The sequence below is a fragment of the Prionailurus bengalensis genome, chromosome D1 (genome assembly GCF_016509475.1).
Source record: "Prionailurus bengalensis isolate Pbe53 chromosome D1, Fcat_Pben_1.1_paternal_pri, whole genome shotgun sequence".
Classification (NCBI taxonomy): Eukaryota; Metazoa; Chordata; class Mammalia; order Carnivora; family Felidae; genus Prionailurus; species Prionailurus bengalensis.
The window spans coordinates 47,086,878-47,113,054 of NC_057346.1; the positions used below are offsets into that span (position 1 = coordinate 47,086,878).

The 26,177-nt window shown below is 34.9% G+C and overlaps 1 protein-coding gene across 6 annotated transcripts in view; it reads left to right on the forward strand.

Annotated features, from left to right (window-relative positions):
* DLG2 (discs large MAGUK scaffold protein 2) overlaps nucleotides 1-26,177 on the forward strand; it is a 2,073,554-nt gene that overhangs the window by 5,422 nt on the left and 2,041,955 nt on the right. For all 6 annotated transcript variants that reach the window (XM_043580064.1, XM_043580065.1, XM_043580066.1 and 3 more), the window contains exon 2: nucleotides 9,585-9,716. In XM_043580064.1, the coding sequence (XP_043435999.1) occupies nucleotides 9,585-9,716 (132 nt within the window). The remainder of the gene's footprint in view (nucleotides 1-9,584; nucleotides 9,717-26,177) is intronic.

The window sequence follows — 26,177 nt, forward strand, 5'->3', positions numbered from 1 at the left end:
CTGGGCATCCCTGAAATTGAGATTGTTGTTTTCTGGGTTCACAATCTTTCCTTTTGGTTGTCTATACTTTCTAAAGGTGTCATTTTGTTTTTATTATTTTCTTCCTCTCCCTAGGGAAGGAACCCCTTTAAACTCTTCTGTTCATTCCTTCCTCATTTGAAGTTTTCTTCTTTCATTATGTTTCTTGTACTTTGTGGCTTAATTTCTTTCTCACAGTATCTTAGTAATTTATATTTTCATTTCATTATTTGGATGTATTCTCTTTGCATCTCTAACTTTTCTCAAGTTGTTAGAATTTTTTTTTTTTTTCAGATTCACTAAAGGGGAAAATGTGTGCCTGAATTGATCGTACTTGAGTGGCTATTTTATTCCTTTTACTAACTTTGTGTTTGAACTTTCATATTTGCCATACCAGTGTTATATCCAGACATTTTTTCCATTTCACAAACTTCATGTTTTTTCTTTTTCTCAATCAGTAAAACTCAAATGAGTTAAGAACTGAATCCTCCTAGAGAGGGATGGGAAAAGATAGTTTTTCTAATTTCTGTAAGTAAAAGTAAAATGATTGTTTACCAAAGATTTTTTTTAGATTTAAAATTCCTCAAAAGGGTCACCTTGACTTTGGTTTTGAGAATTACTGGAAACCATGAAGCCACAGATTCTTGAGGTTGGAAGATACTCATCATTTCAGGAGGCATAAAGAGAGAGAATTCTGGAGAGAGAAATGTTTGTATTCAACTACTGGTTAAGACTATGTTATGAAGCAAACGTTAGGCATAGTATTAAAGTTATCTGTTAATTGAATTTATTCTACAATTCTTATATATTGGGAAAGTGTGAAAATGATATGCTAATGACTTGATACCTGAAATATTTGAACTGTTAGGTTTTTGGGAAACTGCCCAAGTATTCTCTATATGATAGAATATTTTCTCTCTCCTTTAGGCCTATCACTGGTTACTTCCTTGAGTAGTAGAGTCTAGTCAGTAGGAAGATGTACACAAAATATTAGATTTTTAAAACAAGGAATTAAGGCATTCAATTCATTCATGTCTTTGCCAATCAATCACTCACTCACTCTTTTATAACAGTATATTCACTAAACTATAAGAATCCCCTTATTTATTAATTATATATTCTCATTATATGCTCCTATTAATATTTACTGTGTAACCATTTCAGTGATTATAAGGCTAAGATGTATAAAAAACTTTTTTAAAACTATGGGGAGAGGACCTCTTCTCCAGCTCAGGAATTTTTATCAGTCAAGGCACGAGGGCTCTGTATCCTCAATTTAGGTTGCTTTGTCAGCAAAGGATCATGAGTTTTACCTACTCTCTTCAGTCCAGTCAGTCACTCTGAATTCCAAGTAGTAAGCTTTCTGCATAGGTTCAATTTTTAGTAAGTTTCTCAAAGCTATTTCAAGAATTAATGGCCAAATCACCTACATTATGAAACCAATCTCCTGACCTGATTTGTTTTAGTATTTTGGACCAAGAGAAACAATGCATAAAAAGTAGAAAATTCTGTAGAAATGAATTAAGTTAAAACTTTCAAAGATAATGGACAAGTATGGCAAGATTATGTATCCCATTTCTTCTGATGACACCATCTTGTTAGCCACTGAGGCCCTAACTCTGTTAGATAAGATTTTGAAGTTTCTGTAGGGGGCCTATAATCTTATAGACCTGTGGAATCTATCATTGACTCTGTGATAAGACTTGGAATAAATCATTAAGTTCTGTTCAGTTTAAAATCCTTTTTGAATAATAGACTATACATTCTTTTAAAAGCTAAATGTGTATGTATTCAAGACAATAACTTTAGTTTCATTTATTTATTCTGTCACTTATCCACTCACCAAAGATATATTGAGCACCTGCTATGTACCAGGCACTGTGCTAGGTGCATGTTTCCCAGTGGGAAATTATATTCAGTGTCTGCCTTTATGATGATTAAAATTTATTAAGGAGATAGATGTGGAAACAGGCAATTTCAGTGTTGTGTGGTGAGGTTAACACACTGTCATGGAAACCGATGAGGAATACCCAAACTCATCTAGAGAAACCAGGGAATTCTTTCTGGATAGGTGACATTTAGGATGAGACACAAAAGACCAGTAGAGGTTTACCAATGTGGGGGATTATAAGATACTGTTTCAGATCATTATTTATTTTCTTTGCATTGAACTTTTAACCATGAGGTCTCTCCTCCCCCTCCTCCTCCTCCTCCACCTCTTCCTCCTTCTCCTCCTCCTCATCATCAGTAGCAATGATACTGTGATAAACACCTGTACTAGTAGTCAGAAAACCTGGCTTTAAGATCAGATAATCATTGAGATAGACTTTAGTCTATAAATTTAGTTTTGTAAGAAATATCCATTCATTTTCTATAGATCAACTTTATTTTTGACTCTTAGTCACTGAGTGGTGAATACAATTACTCCAATCATTTTTCAGGTTTTTCCTACTTCTCCGGGGTCATGGTAGAGTTCTGCCTGGAATGGTGACATCATCTGGTCATCGATCATCCCATATGCGATAGCTTACCTCTATGACAAGAGTTGTTGTGTCTAGATAGTTCCTTTCTGGTCTAGCAGTGATTTGCTACTTCCAAGACATAGATTCCCCCACCCCCATCCCCGGATTTCTGTGTTTCTCTTTACCTAGGTGCAATTATGATGCTCTTCCTCACTGGCTTCTTTCTGCCTTCTAGGAAATGCTTTCAGGAAGCAGAGCCTAGATCCCTGCTGCCTTGGAATTAATTCAAAGACCTCTCTTCTTCAGCTGAGAAAATCTTCTTCTAGACTGGAGAGGTGCTAGAAGATGTCCTTCTCTCTCTTTCTGTAACAAAGTCTTAGTTTGAGTGCTTAGGTTTTAGGAAAGCAAAACTGGAAAAACTTAAAAATTGCTTTTTTCTGTCCTGGCACATATCTCCCTTGAGGCAGTAAAATGCAAAACTAGTTATCTGCTTAATGTTTCTTTTCCACATCAAATATGGTAACATATATGAACTTCAATTTTAGAAAGTTAGTGATAGAATCAGGACCAGAGGCTCATCCAATGTTCTTTTCATTGTATGAATGTGGTGTTCTTGGAACAAATGAATGACATCATCGCACAGTGGAGAAGAGCCCAGGGATCCAGCCTTTACCATTAGCTGGCTAAATTATCTAAAGAAAATTGACAGAAACAGCTTCAAATTCCTCATCTTAAAACGACTATATTAATTGTACTCACCTCTTAGGATTATTATGATGGCCAAATAAAAATATATAGCCTATGTAAAAATTATTTTGTCAGGAGGAAAGTGCTACACAAATGCTTTTCATCAGAATACTTTTTTTTTTCCTTTTGGTTCAAGGAGGAAAATTGTTTTCAGAGTCAGAGTCCCGTTTTGTCAGTGGACGGGTCTAGCTTCCTGGTTAGCTTTGGAGTAAGTCTGCCCAGTTATGGCACGGACACATCTGCTTATAGACAGGAAATGCCATACTGTGCTTCTTTATTGATTATGGCAATATTTCTTATGAGTATTATCTCTTTCATTGATGCCAAAGTAATTTATAAACCTTCCAATATTTACAAAATGATTACAATCTTTAGATCTGCTCTAAATCTGGCCAGACATTTTTTCCATAATTCAAATTCCAAGTTTTATTTCTTTTTTCATTGTCTTTTTCTAGTTTGCTGCAACTGGAATGATGCATATTTCAATATTCAGCTGAAGGTGAAATTTGCTATTGTCTTTTCTTTCTATTTATTACTACTTAACCTTGCAATTTCCACATTGGTCTCTTCAACAGTTCTATAGAAAATGTGAAAACATGTCTATCTGAAAGGTAGCAATAAAAATTCACCACTTTAGGGACGCTTGGGTGGCTCAGTCAGTTAAGCATCCGACTTCGACTTTGGCTCGGGTCATGATCTTGCAGTCTGTGAGTTTGAGCCCTGCATTGGGCTCTTGTGCTGACAGCTCAGAGCCTGGAGCCTGCTTTGGATTCTGTGTCTCCCTTTGTCTCTGCCCCTCCCCCACTCGTGCTCTCTTTCTCTCTCTTAAAAAACAAATAAACACTAAAAAAAAGTTCACTACTTTATATAATATCTTTTTTGTTTCCACAGGGGAAATGTACTATCAATAGGTGTTTGTAGAATTATATTGAAACAGTTTTTGGGGGGTGGGTGGGTAGGAGGAGTAATTATACTGAGAACAATTACAGAAAGAAGAAACACTATGATTTTTTCCCAGTAAGTTAGATATCAGTGTGGCATAATATTAAAAGTTGGCTTTGGTGCCAGCCAGATCAGGATTTGAATCCTGGTTTCAGTACTTACTGGTTGTGTAGCCTTGGATAAGTTATTTCATTTCTCTCACTTGACATGTCTTCATTTGAAAAATATGTATGTTAGTATTTCTTAGGATTCTTGTGAATATTGAAAAGGTGATCTATGCAGAATGCTTAGCATTGCTCAACAAAAACTAGAATCTTAGTAATAAAATGACACCTTTGTTGTATCGCCTTGAATTGTAAATTGTATTTTATTTTTTAAAGTTTATTTATTTATTTATTTTAAGAGACAGAGAGAGAACATGCATGGGTCTGTGCATGAGTGGGGATGGGGTAGAGAGAGAGGGAGAGAGAATCCAAAGCCTGTGCAGAGCCCGATGCTGGGCTCAATCTGACGAACCGTGAGATCATGACCTGAGCCAAAATCAAGAGTCAGATGTTTAACTGTCAGCCACCCACACTCCCCTGAAGTGTAAATTTTAATACTAAAAAGTTTCGTTCTAAAGACCTGGCACAACGTGACTTTTCTATTAGCATTTATCATTTTATTATTTTCATATGAATATCCTTAATTTATAAAATAACAAAAAACAATAATGAGAATTAAGCGTATATAAATATTTCCTAATAAAATATTTTTATTTGCTAGTAAACGTGTCATAACTAATAATAAAAATTATTACTGCAGTGTTGCCTGTATTTACTTAAAATGGTATGAGAAAAAGAAAACCTAGTTGTTCTTACTTGTTTTAAGTGATATTTATCACACTGTAGTTAAAGTGCTCTTTCTAAAGCTTTAAAAAATGGTCATGCGCATCTTCACTTAAAAATCTTCCAGGGTTGGGGTACCTGGGTGGCTCAGTTGGTTAAGCATCTGACTCTTGATTTTGGCTCAGGCCATGATCACAGCATCGTGAGATCGAGCCCCATGTTGGGCTCTGCACTGAACATGGGGCCTACTTCAGATTCTCTCTCTCCCTATCACTCTACCCCTCCCTCTCAAAATAAATGAATAAACATTAAAAAAAAAGTTCTTCCATGGCTTGTTATTCCTCCTTGGGTATAAGGACAAATTTTACATGGTCTCTATTGGCATCAGCTTCTTTCCTCTCATGGCACCTGGTACCTCATCATAGCATTATTACACTCTATTTTAATCTTTTACTTTGTTGGAATTTCCTATTTAATTATCTTTACTTTCAGACAAAAATCTCTAAGTGCAGAATATTGACTATCTTGTTTAATATTGAGTTTCCAGTGTCTGGAACATAGCTAGATACTCAAAAATAGAACTTAATTCTAGTTCTATAATAAGTTCTAGAAAGAACTTATTATTTTGATCTACCAGACTTAAAGGTAGGGCCATTTATATGTTATTTATTTATGTTATGAATACAATTTTTATGTTAATTGCATGCTTGTGAAAATTAGTTACTCAACATTTAACACTAGATTTTAAAATTCACCCAAACAATTTATGTCTGATTGACCAAGTTCTTTTCTTTTTTTTTTTTTATAGCAATTTACTCAATTCTATTTTGAAGGATTAAGGGTAGTATTGTGGAGAGAACACTATACTTGCAATCAAAAGCTTTAACATTAAGCTCCAAATATGTTATTTAGTAGCTCCGTGCTCTTGGACAAGCTACTATGGATTTAAGTTTCCTGTATATTAGACCTGATATGACTTCTTAGTGGTGAGAATCAGATAAAATGCATGTAGAAGTTCTTTTTGAGCTATAAAAAATTTTGCATAGATTTATATAAAGGAATTTCATTATTCTAACTGCTCTGCTCTTAAAGATTTGTGTATTAAGTTCATCTTTTCTCCTACTATACTTTCATCATAATTTTCTTAACACCATATATTCTGTAATTTGTCCATTTTTAAGTTGTGGCAAATAATTTTATGTGTCATATTTTCTTTTTCTTAAAAGCTCATTTGTTAGCACTATTGCCATTCACTGTTTCGAATTTAAATTACCTGTCCCAAATTATTTATAACTTCTGGAAATGCTATTCTTAAACCAAGAAGTTGAACCTTAATTAGCTGACACATGATTACCTACAATTGCAATTATGTAACAGTCACTATGTCCTTTGCATTGCATTGCATTGCATATTTCCTGCAAAATTTTTATTTTGCAAAATTATTCCCCACTCTCCATTTCTTCTTGTGTCTGCCTTCAGGTAGTCCAAATGTAGTTTCATTCTTCCAGTAGATGGTGGAGTCCTATGAAGATAGATTTCTTTTAATGAAGAAAATAGAAGAGAATTGTGGTCATTATACTGGCAATTCAGGTGAAAAATTCTCCACTTCTAACTGGTTATTTGAATGTCAATTAAAGTATTAGTGCTGATTGGATAATTATCTCAATTTTCTACTTTATCCAACTTGTCAACATCTGGCTAGGGGTTTTTGTCTCATAAAACAGGATCCTTGTCATCTTGTCTTTTTATTTTTTTGCTTTATGTTTTCATCTTTTCACAGGTATCTAGTTTTAGGTTACCCTGGATATTATGCTCTCATTATTCAGAAATAAGAATTTCGGTAGAGTGAGCTAAAGGGCATAATGGAATTGACACAAGAAGGTGATCATTACTGATAACCGAAAGAAGAAAAAAGGGCAGCCATAATTCCAGCACTAGATGCTGGCATGCAAAAGTCTAAGGGAAACTTGACCATATTTGACCATTTGTTTTTCTTATATTCTAGCATCTTATTTTATGTGTCAGGTTTTTCTCATACAGAGATGAGAAGCATAATAAGCTTTATTGGTTTAGAGAACATCTAGCTGCTTTGAACCAATACAGTGTCTTCCCTGGGTAGTTATTCAGTAAATATGTGTTGAATGATTTAGTGGAAGTCCTCTTATCTAACAAATTATATTTACAGATGTGATTATGGAAATGCTGTTGATACCTTTTTTTAATGTATCGTTAAATTCAAAATTCATTTTAAATGAGTTTATTCACAAGAATAAAAGATCAGAGTAAGAGAATACCTACAAAAATGACACAAAGCTAAAAAAGAGCTTAAAAATATAATTGTAAAAAAAAGGAAAAAAAAAGATGCCTAGGTTTAAGTACATTTTCAAAGACTACCTAACAAATGAAGGGATGAAAAAGACTAAAGCTTGAAATCTGGAGCCCAAAGATACGTAGAAGTACTGAGGAAGGTATAATTATGGTATTGTTGATTACTTACATTAGTGGTTAGGAATGAATTAGGGTATGAGATCAATAAGCTACTATCATTTCAGGGAAACAGCTGATTTTTTAACTGTTGTCAAAATGTGAATTCAAATATTGGTTCTTGACTCAAAGAGTTAAAATATTTTATTGGGCAAAGTATGAAAGCATTTAAAAAATCAAAATTCTGTGCAAATGTACTAGCATATGTTTACGCTTTGTTTTAAAATTGGAGAGGGCTCCCTGTGCATCAACATTCATTTTTATTTATAACCTTTTTAGGTGACAAACTAATTACATGACATCCGTCTCTTCTCCTGACTGCCTATTGAAATTCTTCCTTCTTTCAATGGAGTAAACTTAAGATTTGCTATGTTACAGAGGAAAATTTGGGAAGACCTCACTGATACGGTGGTATAGGAGCAGAGATATGGAAGTGAAGGAACAAGCTTTATGGATATCTGAAGGAAGAATAATTAGGCAGAATAGTAGGTATAGAGACCCTGGGGTAGGAGAGTTCTTAGTATATGTGAGAATGAGCAGAGACCACTGTGGTTGGAGTAGACTGAGCAAGGGGAGAGGAGTAATAGCTGAAATCAGTGAGGTAGTCTTAAGCTAAGTGAGATGGGGAATCACTGGAGGATTTGAATTGGGGATGGCATTATCTGGCTTATGATCTTTCTGGCTGCTGTGTTCAGAAAAGTCTGCAGGAAGACAAAGGTGGTAGCATGTAGGTTGGTAGGAGGTTATTGCAATAATGCAGGGGGTAGTAGATATTGGTGCACCAGGTGGGAGTACGAGCAAATGATAGTGGTGGTATTTGATGTTAGAGCCAACAGACTTCACTGATGGATTATATGTAGAGAATTAGAAAAGGAGAACAACAAATGACTCCAAGGATTCTGGCCTGAAAAATTGGAAGGACGAGAGAGAACAACTGCAGGAGAAGCAGTAAAGGTAGATAAGATCTGGAGCTCAGTTTTGACAAGTTAAGTTTGAGATGCTTACTAGACATCCAAATGGAAATGTTGAGTGTACAGTTTAATATGAGACTGGGATTCAAGGGGAAATGCCTGAGCTATAAATATAAACGTGGGAGTCTTAAGGGTTCCGATAATATTTAAAGCCCAGGAGACTTGCTAAAGTTACCTACGGAATGAGAATAGAGAGGAGTCTCCAGATGTTTAGAGGCTTGAGGAATGAGAAGGAACCAGAGAAAGTGAACAAAGGGCAGCCATGATATAGGAGGAAAAGCCAGAAGATAGTGCTACCTTGGAAGCATTGGTGTGCTGGAATGGGCTCACGTCAGTTTGTAAGAGCCTACTGTTACATTTTTAACACATTTGTAAACTGGTTTAAATGCAGCCGTCTGAACATTAAGTTATGTAAACTTACATTAAATGAATTATGTTAAAAATAAAAGTAATACTCAAAACTCATCACTTCCTAATATTTTTCTATATTTTGATACTACATATGTTCTTGAGGTTATTTGCATCTATTGTATCTGTATGGTGGGAAAGCTCTGTGATCAATTCCCGGGTCTGCATTCAGTTAAGTCATGTGGGTATCTTGAAATTGGCCATGGTGGGAATATTTACACCTTGGATATTGCAAATGCTACAAATCAGGGCTTGATTTATTTTTCTGCTAAAAAAGTGATAAAGAAAATGTTAACGCAAGTGCAAGGTAAAAGCATATTATGTCTCTAGCTGTTACACTGTGATTAGCATAGACATTGAGGAAGTATTTGTCCACTACTAAAAAATTATTTGATTCAGCAAAGAAATCACGAAATTGATGAAGGAGTGAGTGGAGGTTTATAACATAAGCCATCTTTGTTGTTTCATTTTTATCTTATTAATGTAACAAAAAAAAATCAACCAACATTTATGTTGAAACTACATTTATCAATTACAACCCTAAGTTGGCTCTGATTAAAAGAATTGGGCAAAAATCAATAAAAATATTCTTGAGAATCTATTGATTATATGGAATTTATAATGAAAAGTTATGCATCTTCTTATTACTTGTACATTTCATGTTATATATTAGGTTCCTATTTTTCCAGGACTATAAGACAGAATTTTAAAATCATGTTTTTCAGATACTGACCGAGCTTTATCATTACTGGAAGAATACTGCAAAAAATTAAGGAAACCAGAGGAACAGCAGTTGAAAAATGCTGTTAAAAAGGTGATGGGTATCTTTAAGAGCAGCTTATTCCAAGCTCTGCTAGGTATGTATTAAAAAGTTATCATTATAATGGTCAGAATTGGGCTTAATAGTTTGAGTAACGTGGTCAAAGAACCCAACGTTAACCAAACTTAAACTGGAATAATTTTCCATGATAGTGGGGGAAAAGATTTGTGTTTTCTGTTTTTTTTTTTCTTTTCCTTATTTAAGGCTAACCTAAAAAAGAACTGTTAAAAAGTAGAAAAAATAGAGTAGTTATTAAAACTATAAATATTTAAAGAATGATTTGTATAGGAAGGGAAGTTTACACGGGAAGAAATCTGAGTGGTTTGTTGCCAAAAAACTGACAACAAATGCTGGAGAAGGAACCTACCTCCCTCTAGAGAAGGAACAGGCTATATAGCACGAAACATAATGGGTCATTTCTACTCAGCCTCTTAGTTGTACTTTTATTCTCTTAAAACAAAAGTTAAAATACTCTTTTTATCTTTTGCTTCTCTTACGAAAGTTTATGATCCATATTTAAAATTCTATTGATGAAGATCTCAGTGCTTTGGAACTTTTGTCAATTTGTCATGAATTTAACCACATAATGTCAATCTTAGTTTAATCTCTAATGTGTTAAAGATTGTGTGGCTTATGTATGTGTGTCTTTATATGTTTATGTTTTGCATTTATGCAGATAACTTTTCATTCTTGGCATAATATTTTAATAGTTAAAATAAACTAGCAAAAGATATAAACAAACAAAACTAACTTTAATCAACTAACTAAACAATTAAAAAAACCCACTCAATTATACTGTATTTTACTATGCTTAAACAGTACATTTTACAGAAATTACTGAGTCTACTACATATTCCCATTATTTTTTCAGGTCTGGTAGTGATGGATGTAAAATCTAAAAGTGATGGATGTAAAACCCATTTGGATTAATTTTGAAAACATTTTATGTATGTTTTTATTATGTCTACCCTTACGGACAAAAACTCCAGCCTTATGGTGTGAATGTAATTTAAAAAACCACTAAATTTTGAAAATCTAAAACTCAGCTATTGAATAAAAATAGAAGTAAAAAGCTTTATAGGATTATTTTGCCTGTGGATTAATTTCTTTAAAATATTTTTTTTGTGGCTGGTAAGAACTAATGACACAAATAACTATAATCATCTTAGTGGTATTCAATAAAAACAACTCTAAATGGAGTCTTACAGAATTTAAATTAATCCTGCCATTAGAGAATAGTATTTTGGAGAACATTTTTAAACCACAGATTTCTCAATTAAAAATTAATAGTTTCATCTAGTTGATAATTAGTAAAGGTTATTAACTGAATGGCAGTATCTCTAAGTAGATTTGTATGATGTGCTTAGTTGACTCTTGCCAAGTGTTTTGAGAATTTGAATTTTTGAGAACTTGATTTAGGAAGAGTATTGTTGGATGCTTTAGATACTTTTACTATGCTTTGGTAATGTCGCCATTTGGTATCACAATATTATATGGGGAATAAAAGGGCAAACGAATGACAAAGAATTACGTTTTGCCATTGTTTTGGGTGAGTGATAAATATCTTGGCAAAAAGCCTATAGCATAGTTTGAATTTCTCTAATAAAATGAAAGGCAACAATAATCTGTAAAAAGCTGTTATATAAGTAATCCTGGTGGTCAGCTTGGAATGGATAGATTTGCTTTGGCTAGTCTTTAAAAGTCATTTTGGGATAAACCAGACTGCAAAGATTGGAGCAACATTATGCAACAAAACATAATTTTCATTTCAGTTCTATGTGGGTTGATAACTGATAACTAATTTTATTATTATTGAATGTTTGAGTGTTTCACTGTGTATTTTCTTTAAGGACTCAAAAGAAGAAAAACCAGGTAGCCCTCTGCATCCTCAAGGGGATTATATCATTATAAAAGGATAAGTAGGGAGTTATTGATAAATAGAGCATTGTTGACGGTCTGTAACTTTCTGTTTGAACTGGCTACCTCCTACCCTACCCTCCTCTTTTTTTCTGTTACAAGTAATGGAACATAGTGGCTTCACCTGTTCTTCTGATATTCAGACAGCGAGTACATTGAAATAATACCTTTCATGAATCTCAGTTAAATAGATAAAGGAATCATAATGATGAAAACCCAGCACAAGTGGGTAGTGAAGTAGAATATTATTATTTCAAGATGGACTGTAATGTTTACATATCACCAGAAAACCAAGCCTTCTCTCGACAGATGAAAAGCATCACTTCAAAAATGAATACTAGTCTCCTTTTGTGGTCCTTCCATCATATGCTTTAAAAAAAAATCCCACACGCTACTATGTCTTCGATGGTATTATCTGTGAGTACAGAATTCTGTCTACATAATTTTGGCCATTATTATAGTGCATGAAAGCATTTTACAAGTGGGTTCTGTGATTGTGCGGTGGAAGGCGGTGACAAATGTATTGTTTTTTAATTTTTAAAATAATAACTTTATCAGATTATGAAAGAAATATGTTTATTCTTTAAAAATTTTTAAAATAAAGTCAAAGTAGAATATAAAATCCTATGGTAAGAGACATTCCTTTTATTGTAAATAGGATATATGCTAAATGTAGACAATGATCAACTGTTTGATTAACTTTCTACCTCCTTGAGTTTCGGTATACGTTGTTTTAATTTTCCATCTATCAATAACTGATAGTGGAAAAACTCACTTAAACTTTAAAAAAGTTAGTAATTAGTGTTCATTAATGTAGAAAAAAGAAAAATCCTTTAAACAACAATGTGCTAGGAGCTGCACATTTAGATGTTGGGCTTAGGGTGACATCTTGTGGTAAAACTAAGGTAAAAGTTTTGTCCAATGATCACAGTTTTATATGATTACATTATTAGCTCTACAGATTTTGAATATAAGTAAATTGGATTTCTGTGATATTTTACAAATTAATTTAGGTATCTTTTATTTAGTTTAAAACATTCAGTTTTTCCAGCTACTCTATTAGGTTATTTATTCTTCATTTAGGTGATGAAGGAGAAAGATGGAAATGTTTTTATTATTTTGGTACTTCTCTTCCAGATGCTATTTGAATATTTAAAGATTTCCATTACCGCTATAATTATTTGCAAGAAACATTTTAATAATATAATGGGTCAGTTTATTCTCAGATATGTACCTCAAATGTCCTTTGCTTTTATACCTTATTGAAAAATGTTTTATTCTTTATTTATTACTCATACAATTATGGATAGAACTATGCATATATACTTAATGAGTTTCAGCCCCTTTAAAATCTTATTAACCTTTTGATCTGATTTTATTTCCTCTTATTTCACTGCAGTGTGTGAGGGGGTCTTTTGGGGAAATATTTAGAAGACAATGGACAGTAAAGTGCTATTTTCCTTAAAACCTTGCCAGTAGCAACATCTTAGAAAAGTGCTTATCCCTTGCATGTCAGATTTTGTGTTATAGTAGAATACTTTTCATGTCCATAAATCTTAACATAAAACCTTATGGATTCATAGGGGTAATACAGTAGATATACTACATGTTGGGATATACTGCATATTGGAATATACAGTAGATATACTACTATTTTGGGATTTATCACCTCCTTGTTGAAGCCTTCTGTCATATCCCTACTTGATAGTAACTTTAACCAGCCCTTTTATTATGGCTTGTAGCATTTTTTTTCAGATTACTGTAAAGCATTTATTATATTGCCTTATGAATACACTGAATATATTTCTGTCCCCTTAGTAGACTGTGAGTAGTTTGAGAGTTGAAATTATATGTAAGTTATATGGGGATACTTTGTATCCCCAGTATATTGACCCTAATAAGAGAAGGCCTTCAATAAATTTTATTTATTCATTTACTCAATAGTTATTTTTAAAATTCCTGTTATGTATTAGAAATTGTGCTAGGCAATGGGGATACAACAATAAACTATAAAGGAGAGGATAGTCCTTGCCCTTATGGATAAATGAGAACGGTCAAGTAGGGAAAAGAGGCATTAGGTATGTAGATAGTTGATTATTTAAATGTAGTGAGGGCAAGTACTCAATACAAAATGTAGTGGTTTTCCAATATAGTAATTCCAATATAATGTTTTTTTTTTTTCAAAATAACATCTTTGTGAAAGCATCCTGGCTATTTTGGTCCTAATTATTCATTGTAATGTGTAATTTTTGCCACCTGCTCATAAGATAGTCAAAGGATTTTTTTATTACAGATTATAATGAGGGTGAAAATCCACATGGTTATATGAATTTGGAAAAACTTGGCTCTAATCCCCCAAAGCAGAGGTTCTCAAAGCATGGTTCTTGGATCAGCAGCATCAGCATCACCTGGAAACTTGGTTAGCATTGTAAATTCTTGGGCCTTACTCCATACCTACTGAATCAGAAACCTGGAAGTAGTGCTCAGTAAACAGTGTTTTAATAAGCCTTTCAGGTGATTCTGAGGCATGCTAAACTTTGAGAACATATGTTCAAAATGATTAGGTATTTTGCCACTCAAGGAAAGTAATATAGCACATGAATATTATTAATACATTTGGTAAGATACAACCGTGTCATTTCTTTATTCTTGGGTTTTACAAAGATTTGATTTGATCCGTAACAAATATAATGGGCTATTATTCTAGGATATATTTGGAGCACCTTAAGAACCCATAACTTAATGAATATAATTATGGCATCTAATTTTCTTTTTAAAGTACAATAGTATATCTGAAACTGATTTTTTTTTTCTTTTGGATACTTAATGGTAGTGTCTACCTATGAGGCTATGGATAGAGAACAGCAAAACTACACTGAGATGTTGCTATTGCACACACTAGGCTCACTAGTATGTGCTTGCTGAGAGTTACAGACTTAATGAGGTGCTCCAGTAAAATATATAAATTGCTATATGTCAACACCTTTAAATAAGTCTTGACTGGTCAAAGCAGTACATGTTAGATTCCTAGATACTCTAAGTTCTACTCTTCTGCCTACTTCTGCTTACACAGGTATTTCAGTTATTGCAATTGAGTAATAATAATTAATGAAGTATTTATGAAGTGTTTAATTTACATGGACATATGCAATTGGTATTACTAACGACAAAATCCTTTCCCTTAAGGAGGTTAAGGTCAATTGGGAAGGTAATATTCACATATATACAAACAAGTACAAGACAGGATATAAATCAAGGACTAAACTCTGAAGGCTAGCCCAAGCTGCTGTAGGAGTTTAGAGAAGCATGGGATCATGGTACATTGGTGTTGGTAGGAAAGCTCTTATATAAAATGTAAACTTGAGCTGGGTCTTGTCGATGATAGGATTTGGGTAAGAAGAGGATAGAAAAGGACATTTTTTCTATCCATCCATTCATTCAAAAGATATTTACTGAACATTGTGCTTGGCATTGTGATATATACTGGGGAGACAAGCTTTAAACAAAATTGCATAGTTATGTTTACAATTATGGTAAATGATACAAAGGACAAGGAGAGGGTGCTATGAAAAGAGGCTTAACCTTTGCAGTGGAATCAGGGAAAGCTTTCTTAGGGAATTGGTATTTGAGGTGATGAAAATTATACTGATTCATGGAGGTCAGAAGGAGAGCGAGGAAACGGATGTGACGAGAACAAGGGTTCTTATGTTATTTATGTTTATAAATACATTTATGTTTTTAAAATGTCTAGGAATTAGATAAAGCATCACATTAAACTTAAGTCTCTTCCAAAGGCTTATTTAAATTTGAAGGTAAACTTGGACAAACAGGAGTGGTAATGTAAAATGTGGCCCAAACAATCCTTATTATAGCCCTTTGTTAAACTGTCATATACTGAGTGTGATTAGTTGTGTGTTTCATGTCACATGGAATCAAGTATATCTTAAGTTAAATTTGACACTTCACATTAGATGCCATCAAAAGAGTTGAATGCCATTCTTGGCTCTGGACTCTGTATCTTTGCTGGAGAATTTATGTCACCAGATGGCACCATTTAACAAAATTTATGTACTTTGGATGCTTATAAGGCTGGTTGTTTCTAAATGAAACAATTTTATTTGTGCTATAGCTGAAATAGGAAAAATTAATTTATTTTGATGGCATGTGAGACTTCTCTACAGAGGAATGTAGTGAAACCCTAAAACTTTGAGAACATGAAGGGATTTGGGTGATTTCTGCTTAAGTACAGAATAAATAAGAATTTGGTAATGATCACTGTCACTGATCTATGGCAGGTGGCAAAAAAGCAGAACACTATAGGTTTGCCCATCTAGGTTTTCCCAAAGCTATTGTAATAATATTATGAATATTTTAACCTTGAATTTAACTTTCAGATGTAGGGATTTGATATGCATAATAAAAACATAGAGAAAATTCTATAAGATTATTTTAGGAATAGGCCTTTCTAGATGTCTTGAAATATTATGATAATAATATATTAATTTTTTTCAATAGAGCATATGATCTTTTGAACTATAGAACTAAAAAAATTAATAGAACATGATGTAGATGTTTTTTTCTTAGTGTAAACGTTCATCTCAAAGAAATAAGTATTTGTTACTTTCTTGGTTAAAAACTTCCTTAACACTTTCTTACCTTTAAGCAGAATTAGTCACTTTCTTCCTTATGTTTCTGTATTTGTTCATGTTTCTGGTAAGGCAGATATTACATTGTATTACTGTTAATTGATTACATGTTAGTTTCCCTCATGTAAGCTGTGAGCTTCTTGAATGCAGGGACTGATTCTAATTCAGTGTGTAGCACATGTCGGATATGGAATATTCTGTCATTAAATTTCTTTCATTTGACAAAATACATTTTGAACCCCTGCTATCTAAGAGATACTGTATCAGGCTCTGGGAATTTAGTGACAAGAGACATGTGAACCTATTTTCATAGAGTACGTAATCTGCTAAGAGAGACAGACATTAAACAAGCACTATAGTGATAAGTACTTTGAAATAAAAGTTATTTGGATTAACCAGTAAAATCATAAGGAATTACTTAACTGGTCAAATTCATGTTAGTGTATTGTGTTTGTTTAAAAATATTTATTCTTTTAAAAAATATATTATTTTTTACATTTATTTATTTATTTTTGAGAGAGAGAAAGAGATAGTGAGCAACCAGGGGAGGGACAGAGAGAGAGGGAGAGAGAGAATCCTAGGCAGGCTCCATGCTATCAGCACAGAGGCCGATGTGGAGCTTGAACTCACGAACTGTGAGATCATGACCTGAGCTGAAATCAAGAGTCAGACACTTAACTGACTGAGCCACCCAGGTGCCCCTAAAAATGTTTATTCTTAAAAACAAACAAACATTTATTTATTTATTTATTTATTTATTTATTTATTATTTATTATTTAAGTAATCTCTACACCCAGTGTGGGGCTTGAACTCATGACCTTGAGTTCAAAAGTCACATGCTCTGCCAACTGAGCCAGCCAGGTACCCATTAAAAACGCTTAAATACTGTTTATTAATTAAAACCTCCTAGTCATATCTATTATTGTTATAAATTCCAACTTCTCACCTGTAAGGTTCCCCATCTCCTCTGCCTACATCTCATCTCATCTCTTCTCTACTCACTACATTCCAGCCACATGGCCTTCTCTCTGTTCCTAAATGCTGTTCATGACGTTTTCACATGCTTTTCTTTTGTTTGGAGTACGTTTCTACCCAAATCTTTGCCTTATTGGCTTATATCATTATTTAGCTCTCAGTGCCTCTAAAGTGCCTTTCTACCTCACTTCCCATTTCCACCCAACCCCCAAGTCATACCTATCACATTACTTTTTTTATTTTTGTGACTGTGTGGATCACTATGTGAAATTTTGTTTATGTGTTTTTTTCATGAGTCTCTCCACTAAAATGTAGATTTGATAAGAGCAGCCATCTTGCCTCTCTTATTCATTGCTGTATCTGTTATATTAGCTTAGTGCCTAACACATATTAGCCATTAAATAAATATTTATTAAATGAATGATGAATAAGTGAGTGTTGCTGCATGCCTGGTACTATGTTAGATTCTTGCTTAAGTTAGAAATGTACTCATTTGAAGGGAGTAGAAAGCTTATGTAAGTAGGGTTTTACTTTTTACTACATAATAGGAAATCTGAAGGTAGGCAGTTGCTGGCATTGGGTCAGCATCTCAGGAAAGTTCTGGTCAATGTCTTTGCTGGGTGGAAATTGTAATATGTCCTTAGGGAGAAATGTAGGAGTATAGTGCCAGTAGAACCCAAGGCAAGTGTTGTCAGCCAGGTTGAGCACTTGGGAGCTTTGTCTGAGCTGAGAGAATGACTGCATGAGCGGCCATCAGTATGCTCAATGACCATATGGACAGGGACATTGCTTCAGGACCAGAGGAGCAGAGAACAGCATTTAAATCCAGTGAATACAACCTATTTCTACCCCCAAGAGTATGATGGCTATGATGGCAGATAAACTGTATGCCCCCTCCAGAATTGTTTACTCACATATAGCTGGGCATTATTTTAGAGATAAGCAGAATGATGGGTAGACTATAGGGATTTAGGGTTTCTGAGGCAGCTGGATAAGCCACGGACACAGTAAAGATCTATACAATTTGCTTGCACATCCATGGTGTAGTGTATGTTTTACACGAGACTCCATTATATTGAACATAGCTCTCAATGTAGATTCTAACTTCATACTCTTTTCAAATTTGGGATTGAGTGTTGAAAAAGATTAATCACAAGAAGGAGCAATGGGAAAGGAATTATTTGACAAGAATATGATAGGAAAGTCTTCCCTTTCATCCTGTTAGTTCTGGTTTCTGGCTAAAGATAGACATGGTGTAAAATGAGGTGCATTGATCTACTTAAGTTTGTTTACATGAATTGGTCCTAAGAGTTGCTTAAGAAAACACTTATCCCCTACATTATTTGCTGCTCAGAAGCCTTGGAACTTCTTACACTATATTAGGAATTCTAAACATTCTGGTAATAACCTACAGATACACTATGCAGCATAAATTTCCCTGATTTCTAGTTTCTGAGTCCCTGGGTTCTACTTTATATTCATTTTCCAGTTTGCTGTCAAAATAATAAACCTTCACGAAACCATAAAATTAGCATTCTCTTTGTAGGCTATATGTATATATGCAAATTGAGTCATCAAATGTACCTAGAACCACAAAACTCCATTGGGCATGGCATTTCTTACAAAATGCCTTGATCACGAATCCCTAGAATTTTAAGGCACTTTTAATAAGCTCACAGAAACAAATTATACAGAATATTAAACAATACTTTCACAAAAACCTTGAGTTATAAAAATAAGCCACTTAAAAATTAATAATTACTTCAGAAATAAGCTTCATGCTTTAGAAATAGTTTCTGCAAAAGTTTCTTGAAGAAGAGTTTAAGAGCTCTTCAACTGATCAAAATAGGACAATGATTATAAATATGAAGGTGAGTCTTAGATTTCATTAATTGAGATAATTGGTGCATGAACAAAACTTGATTATTTTAGGTGCAGAGCTCCATTATAAATTTTCAGGATACATGTTTACATTTTTCTGCCATTTTTCTCATAAAATCTAATTTTTAAAACTTTCTAGAATGGGAGGGGCACCTGGGTGGCTCAGTCGGTTAAGCAACTTTGGCTCAGGTCATGATCTCACAGTTTGTGAGTTCAAGTCCCACATCGGGCTCTGTGCTGACAGCTCAGAGCCTGGAGCTTGTTTTGGATTCTGTGCCTCTCTCTCTCTCTCTGCCTGTCCCCTGCTTGCATTCTGTCTCTCTTTCTCAAAAACGAACATTAAACAAACAAACAAACAAACAAACACAAACAAAAAACCTCTCTAGAAGGCAGTCCCTGGAAATTTGGGAAATTAGACATATTTAACAGCTCTCTGTAAGTACTAAACCAATTTTGGTGCAGGATACTTCCATTTCCCAAGTTTGAGTATTTATAATTGTAACATGGAAGGAGGTGAGCTAATGACTTTATTTATAAACATGGATAATTATGGAGAGGAATAGTGACTCTGCATATTGAATGAGTATTGTAGAAAATAGACAGTAATGCCCGATACACACCAGAGCCAATCACTGAGACAAGGATTTCCTTGTATGAAGCAAGGAAAGAGTTTATTTGACAGATAGTCATACGAGGAGATAGGAGGCTGGCTCAAATTTGTCTCCCCTGATGGAGATTAGAACAAATTTTTGTAATCCTAGGGATTGAAAAGGACAGGGAAATTTGTCACTATTCATGAGGAAATATGGGACATGCATACTGAGCAAATATATATAACAGTCATCCCATGTTCATTTTGAGGTGCAGACTTAACATTAAAATGAAGCAAAATTTGGCTCCTGCCATTAGGAGGTCATCTTCAGGACCAAGGGAGGGGCTGTGGGTATGCTCAGAGCTGATATAAAGTATATGGGATCTTAAACTTGTCATCTCTGGTAAGGAATGCAGAGTTTTGCTTGTTCATAGGCTGGAACCATATTGGTGGCTTTCATTTCTGTCAGGCCAGGTCTCTGTGGAGACCGCTATTGGATTTTTTAGTGGTGTCTGAAAAGAAACAATAGGTGATTAAGAAGAAACAGGTCTCTGAAAACCAAGTTTTAAATTTTGTGTTAGTCTTAACCTCATTAACCCTATGGAGCACTGCTTTAGTAATAGTCTGCGATAATTTTATACTTTCAAATTTGAAATATTATCATTATTTTGGCTTTGTTTGTGGACAATCTATTCCTTGGATGAGTTCTTTGATTTCCTTTTTAGCAATAATCTCTTCTTTTATCACATGTCAGCCACTTACTCTTATGTTTTATTCTACATCTTATCATTATTTAATAACCATGTCCCTCTAAAATCTCCACTCTGACCACCACTCATCACCTTTTTTGATCCTGTTCATTTCTATATTTCCCTTATCATCTTTCTTTGATCCCATAAGCACTGCTAAACAATCAGTGCTATATATTTTCATGATCTGTAGCTACCATAAATCCTCATGTCTCTCCTTACCCAGCTTAGAATACATGATTCATTGCTATAATTAACCATTTGCATACATCTTCAATTTCTTTGTTGTTCCTGCCATCTGCTGGCAAAATCCAACCTGTGGTTAACCCAATCTCTGTCTCTTCCATGCCTGCACCAGTGCAGCCAAATGTAGCTGAAGAAATATACACAATCTTGTTAACTGATTTCACTTTAAATTTATGACCAGAAAGCTTTTTTTTTCTTGGACAGTTCACTTTCTTGTTTTTGTAGGGAACATTTCATACCTTCTTTCTCCTCAAATATAATACACTTCACATTCTGCAACATTATCTTCTGATTTTTTTTTCCTGAGACAATAAAAACAGTCAAAAGAGAACTTCCTTATATTTTTACCAGTTAGTCTACTAACCTACCTATATCTGTATCCATATATTCTGCCTTCCCTTTTATTAAAGTGGATTACCTGTCCCTCTTTTTATCTAAGGCCAAATCCTCCTGTTGGATAGAGTATCAAGTCAAGAGTCCTAGAAGGTAACAGAAAGCTTTCTCAAAGAGAGTTTATTGAAGGATCTGTTTACAAAGACAGGGTGCCTGAGTGGCTTACTTGGTTGAGTGTCCAACTTTGGCTCAGGTTATGATCTTGCAGTTCATGAGTTTGAGTCCCATGTCGGGGTCTGTGCTGACAGCTCAGAGCCTAGAGCCTGCTTCAGATTCTGTGTTTCCCTCACTTTCTGCCCCTCCCCTGCTCTCTCTCTCTCTCTCTCTCTCTCAGAAATAAACATGTAAAAAAAAAAAAACCCACAAAGATATGGGCAGAGTTATGGGAACTATCCAGGGATGGAAACACTTGGGGAATAAGAATAGTGGGGACCTGAAGGAGCAGGAAGAGCAAGCTATCACTGTAACACAGAGAGCTATAACCAATGGAGGGGCTGTCTGTTAGAAACTATGGCTTTAGCCAAAGAGGAGCCAAACGGTGGCCCCAAAAGGAGAGAGCTGGAGAAATAAACATCCAAACCCCTCTCTCCTCCCTACCCTGATCTTCGGCTTGTGCCTCCCATTAGTGGACTTGAACTGGAAGCCAGAGGGCAAAAGAGCCAGATGACATAGTTTGTTGAGGTCAGCCTCCTAGGAATAGAGCAGGGTGAATAAAAGGAAAAACATGATCTGGAAGGGCAAATGGAGCAGATTCATGACAGTTCTATCCTGGTTTTCCTCATTTACTTAAAGAATATGCTACTGTAAATATTCTTTGTCTCTTTGCAATTAATTCACCTTCCTATTAAATTATGCCTGTTAGCACATAAACATCTTTTCTTGAAAAAGATTTGTTTGAATGTTTTATTATTTATTTTTGAGAGAGAAAGAGAGAGCAAGCAGGGGAGGGGCAGAGAGAGGAGACACAGTAAACATCTCTTCTTAAAAGAAGAGTTTGGAGTAAGGGTTAAAAGGATAGTTGTGTTTATATCTTGGTTCCTCTGCCACTTTCTGTTTGTATGGCTCTGGACAAGTTTCAGAACCACTCTGTGTCCCAATTTTTCAATCTATAACATGGGGGTGATAATAAAAGTGCCCATTTTGTAGGGTTGTCATGAGGATAAATAAGCTAATACATGTATTGCATTTCAATCAATGCCTGATACATAATAAGTATTTGCTACTATTGTCATCTTCAAAATCTATTCTCTTCATTGTCACTTCCCTTCACCTTGTCTTCTGGTTTCTGTCTGCGTTAGGTCAGTGGAAGGCACTAACAGGAAATCAGAAGGAAGAGAGGAAAGACAGGTTGGGTTTTTTATTCTTCTGGCCCCTTTTCTTCTGGGCCATGATTTAGCAGTGAGTGCATTCTTCTACATAAGGCAACAGTTTTTGTATGTAGGCCTTTTTGCTTTTCACTAATCCCTTTAAGAGCAAAGTTTATGATAAGAATTGTTTATATTCGTAGCCAACACTTCTTTATCTCCCATTTTCTCTTGAAGCTACTCCAGATTAGGCTCTTGTTCTCTCCACCCTAAAGAGATTATAGTTGTCCGGGTTATTGTGATATTGTGATTTATAAGAAATATGTGTTTGGTCATATATATTTCTCATTTGTATGGTCTTCATTCTTTGTTCTGAACCCACAGGGCCTAAAATCCTTAGAATTTCCTTCCATAAGAGCAATAAAGGTGTCTTTTGTTATGTTAATCAGATTACTTTTGCAAAGCCATTAGGTAACTCAAGGCTGAGGGAGGAGCTTGTTGACAGGAGAACCAGATCTGTGATTGGAGGAATGGAACTTTCAACCCCCCTTCCCCCACTTTAGGAGAAGGAAGAGGAGTTAGAGATTGAATTCCATTGCTAGTGATCAATGATTTAATGAGTCATGCCTACGTAAGGAAGCCCCCATGAAAACCCAAAAGGACAGGGTTAGGAGATCTTCCAGGTTGGGAAACTTGTGGAGATTTGTGGGGAGTGGTGCTCCTGGAGAGGGCATAGAAGCTCAGCATATTGTCTCTATACCTTGCCCTCATATATCTTTTTAGTCTGTTCCTGAATTATATCCTTTTATAATAAACCTGTGATCTCATAACGGAAATGATTCTCTGAGTTCTGTAAGTCTCTCTAGCAAATTAATGGAACGTGAGAAGGATGTGAACCTTCAATATGTAGTTGGTGGGTTAAGAGCACAAGTAACAGCCTGGGTTTGGTGGGGCAGGTAGTAGCAGTCTGGTAGGACTGAGCCCTTAACCTGTGGAATTCCACGCTATCTCTGGGTAGATATTATCAGAATTAATTTTAATTCTCATTACCCTAAGTGTAATGTGACTCCTGCCTCTCCCACCAGTTTTTTTTTTTTTAAATTTTTTTAATGTTTATTTATTTTTGAGACAGAGACAAAGCATGAACAGGGGAGGGTCAGAGAGAGAGGGAGACACAGAATCGGAAGCAGGCTCCAGGCTCTGAGCCATCAGCCCAGAGCCCGACGCGGGGCTCAAACTCGAGGACCGCGAGATCATGACCTGAGCCGAAGTCGGACGCCCAACCGACTGAGCCACTCAGGTGCCCCTCTCCCACCAGTTTTATTAACACTGTCAGCATTGCTCACTCCTGTCCAATACTGTTGGGCTTGAACTTTTCCTTGAACTGGCTTTCTACTTGAAGGCATTTGTACTTGCTGTTTTCTCTGTCTGCAAATGTTTGCCTACTTTCTCACTTACTCAAGTACCTGTCTACTTGTCACCTCCTCAGACCTCTCTAGGGCACTCTGTCCAAAATAGACACCCTTCACCCATTACTCATTTTTGCTTACTCTATTTGACTCTTCTTTATTGTACTTATTAATATATATTTTCTTGTGCTGTATATTTGTGGTCTTTTCCTCCCATCTTTAATGTAATCTTGAGGGCAAGGACTTTGTTGTCCTGTTCATTTTTCTAATCCCAACACTTAATAGAGTTCATGGAATATAATAGGAGCTAATATAATTTGGTGAATGAGGGAAAAGCTAATTTACTACTGATGGTCAACTTTTAGATTTTGGCAAGGTAACTGCATTAATGCTTTTTTTGTTTTTGCTTTTTCTATAAAATCAAAATCATTGGAATCTTAGATGAACAATGTTGAAAAATATATTCATTTATAAAGGGCTCTTGTGTTTGCAATATTTTATAGTTAGTACAGTGAGAATTTTGCATTTATTTTCAGGGTCTTTGTGCCAAGAGCTCGGGGCACTGAAGAATGTGATTTATGAGGTCAGGAAAGTACATTAGGTTAATTATTCTACTGCATTGCCAAGCAATCTCTTGGTGTTTGATGCTATGAAATGATCAAAACAGCATCATTTAAAATTGGTAGGCCTATTAAAACATGCAAATTTTACTTGTTTACATGTCCTGTTCCTTTTTGAGGTTATTGCTGATAATATATATATATATATATATATATATATATATATATATATATAATACTATGCAGTGCTTTGAAAATTTAACAGAATAAAAATACAGATCTGTTAATAATATGACTTAACTTCTAGTGTTTAAGGCAGAAGTGTTCTTATATATCTTTTTTCTTTTACATACTTGAACCTTTCTCTTGAAATTCTTGATTGCATCTCAGCTGTTTTGAGAAATTTAAAACTACTGCTTAAAAATGTATTGTTACTGATATAACTATTCTTTACGATGTATTTACCTATGCTTTTAATTAAATTATATGTTAATTTAACAGATATTTATGGAGCAGCTATGATGTGTCAAACACTGATAAAGATGCTGGCTATGTATCAGTGAACAAGATAGATGTGGAATTTATATGTCATGGAGTTTATAGTTAAGTGGAGGGGTATCAGCAATATACAAACATATGATATGGAGAAGAATAAGGCAAGGAAGGGGAATAGAGAGTACCATGGAGCGGGGAGAAGGACTGATATTTTAAGAGTAGTTAGTGTGGTCCTGTCTAAGAAGACATTTGAGTAGACTTGAGAGAGCTGAAGGGCTGAATTATGTGGCTATTTGTGGAGGAAAGAGCAAGTGCAAAGGTCCTAAGGAGAGTGCATGTGTAGGTTATTCCAGAAATAATAGGAATCCAGCGTGATGGACTCAATCACTCGATTGAGAGACAGTAGTAGGAAATGAGCTTGGTTATGGTAGGAGGACAGATTATGTAGGGATTTATTAGTCATTATAAATACTTTAATTTTTATTATGGATTATCTAGGAAACTGTTGGCAGTTTTGAGAAGAATAATATGGTCTGAATTATGTCTGGAATGATCAACTCCACATTGTTAAAATTGACTGAAAGGATGCAAAGAAGAAAATGGAGAGATGAGTTAGGAGTTTATTGTAATATTCCAGGTAGAGATGATTATGGTTTATTTATCTATTTTTTTAAAAGTTTATTTATTTTGAGAGAGAGAGAGAGAGAGAGAGAGAGCACCTGTGTGAGCTGGGTAGCAGCAGAGAGAGAGGGAGAGAGAGAGAATCCAAAGCAGGCTCTGTACCATCAGCGCAGAGCCTGATGTGGGGTTCGATCTCATGAACTGTGAGATCATGATGTGATCCAAAAATGAAGGGTCGGATGCTTAACCGACTGAGCCATCCAGGCACCCTGAGACAATTGTGGTTTAGATTAGGGTGTGACAGCAGTGAGAGTGGTGAGAAGTGCTTAGATTCTAGATTTTGAAGGTAGAGCCAATGGAATTTACTAATAGATTGGATTTCAGGATTGAGAAAATAGAGTAAAGAGGACTAATTTTTTTTTTTTTTTTTTTTTACCCTGAGCATCTGGAAATATTGCATTCCTATTTTCAGAGATGGGGAAGTCTAGTAAAGCAGCATATTTACGGCAGGGGTGGAAGATCAGGCATTTGGTTTTGGAAGTGTGAAATTTGAGATAGCCATGTGGATATGTTAAATATACAGTTGGATATAGAAATCTGGGAGATATCAAGGATTGAAGCTTAAATTTGGGAAAACTTAGAGTATTAATGTTTTTTAAAACCACGAGACTGGAGGGAGAAGCAAGAGGTCGTGATATGCACAGTACTA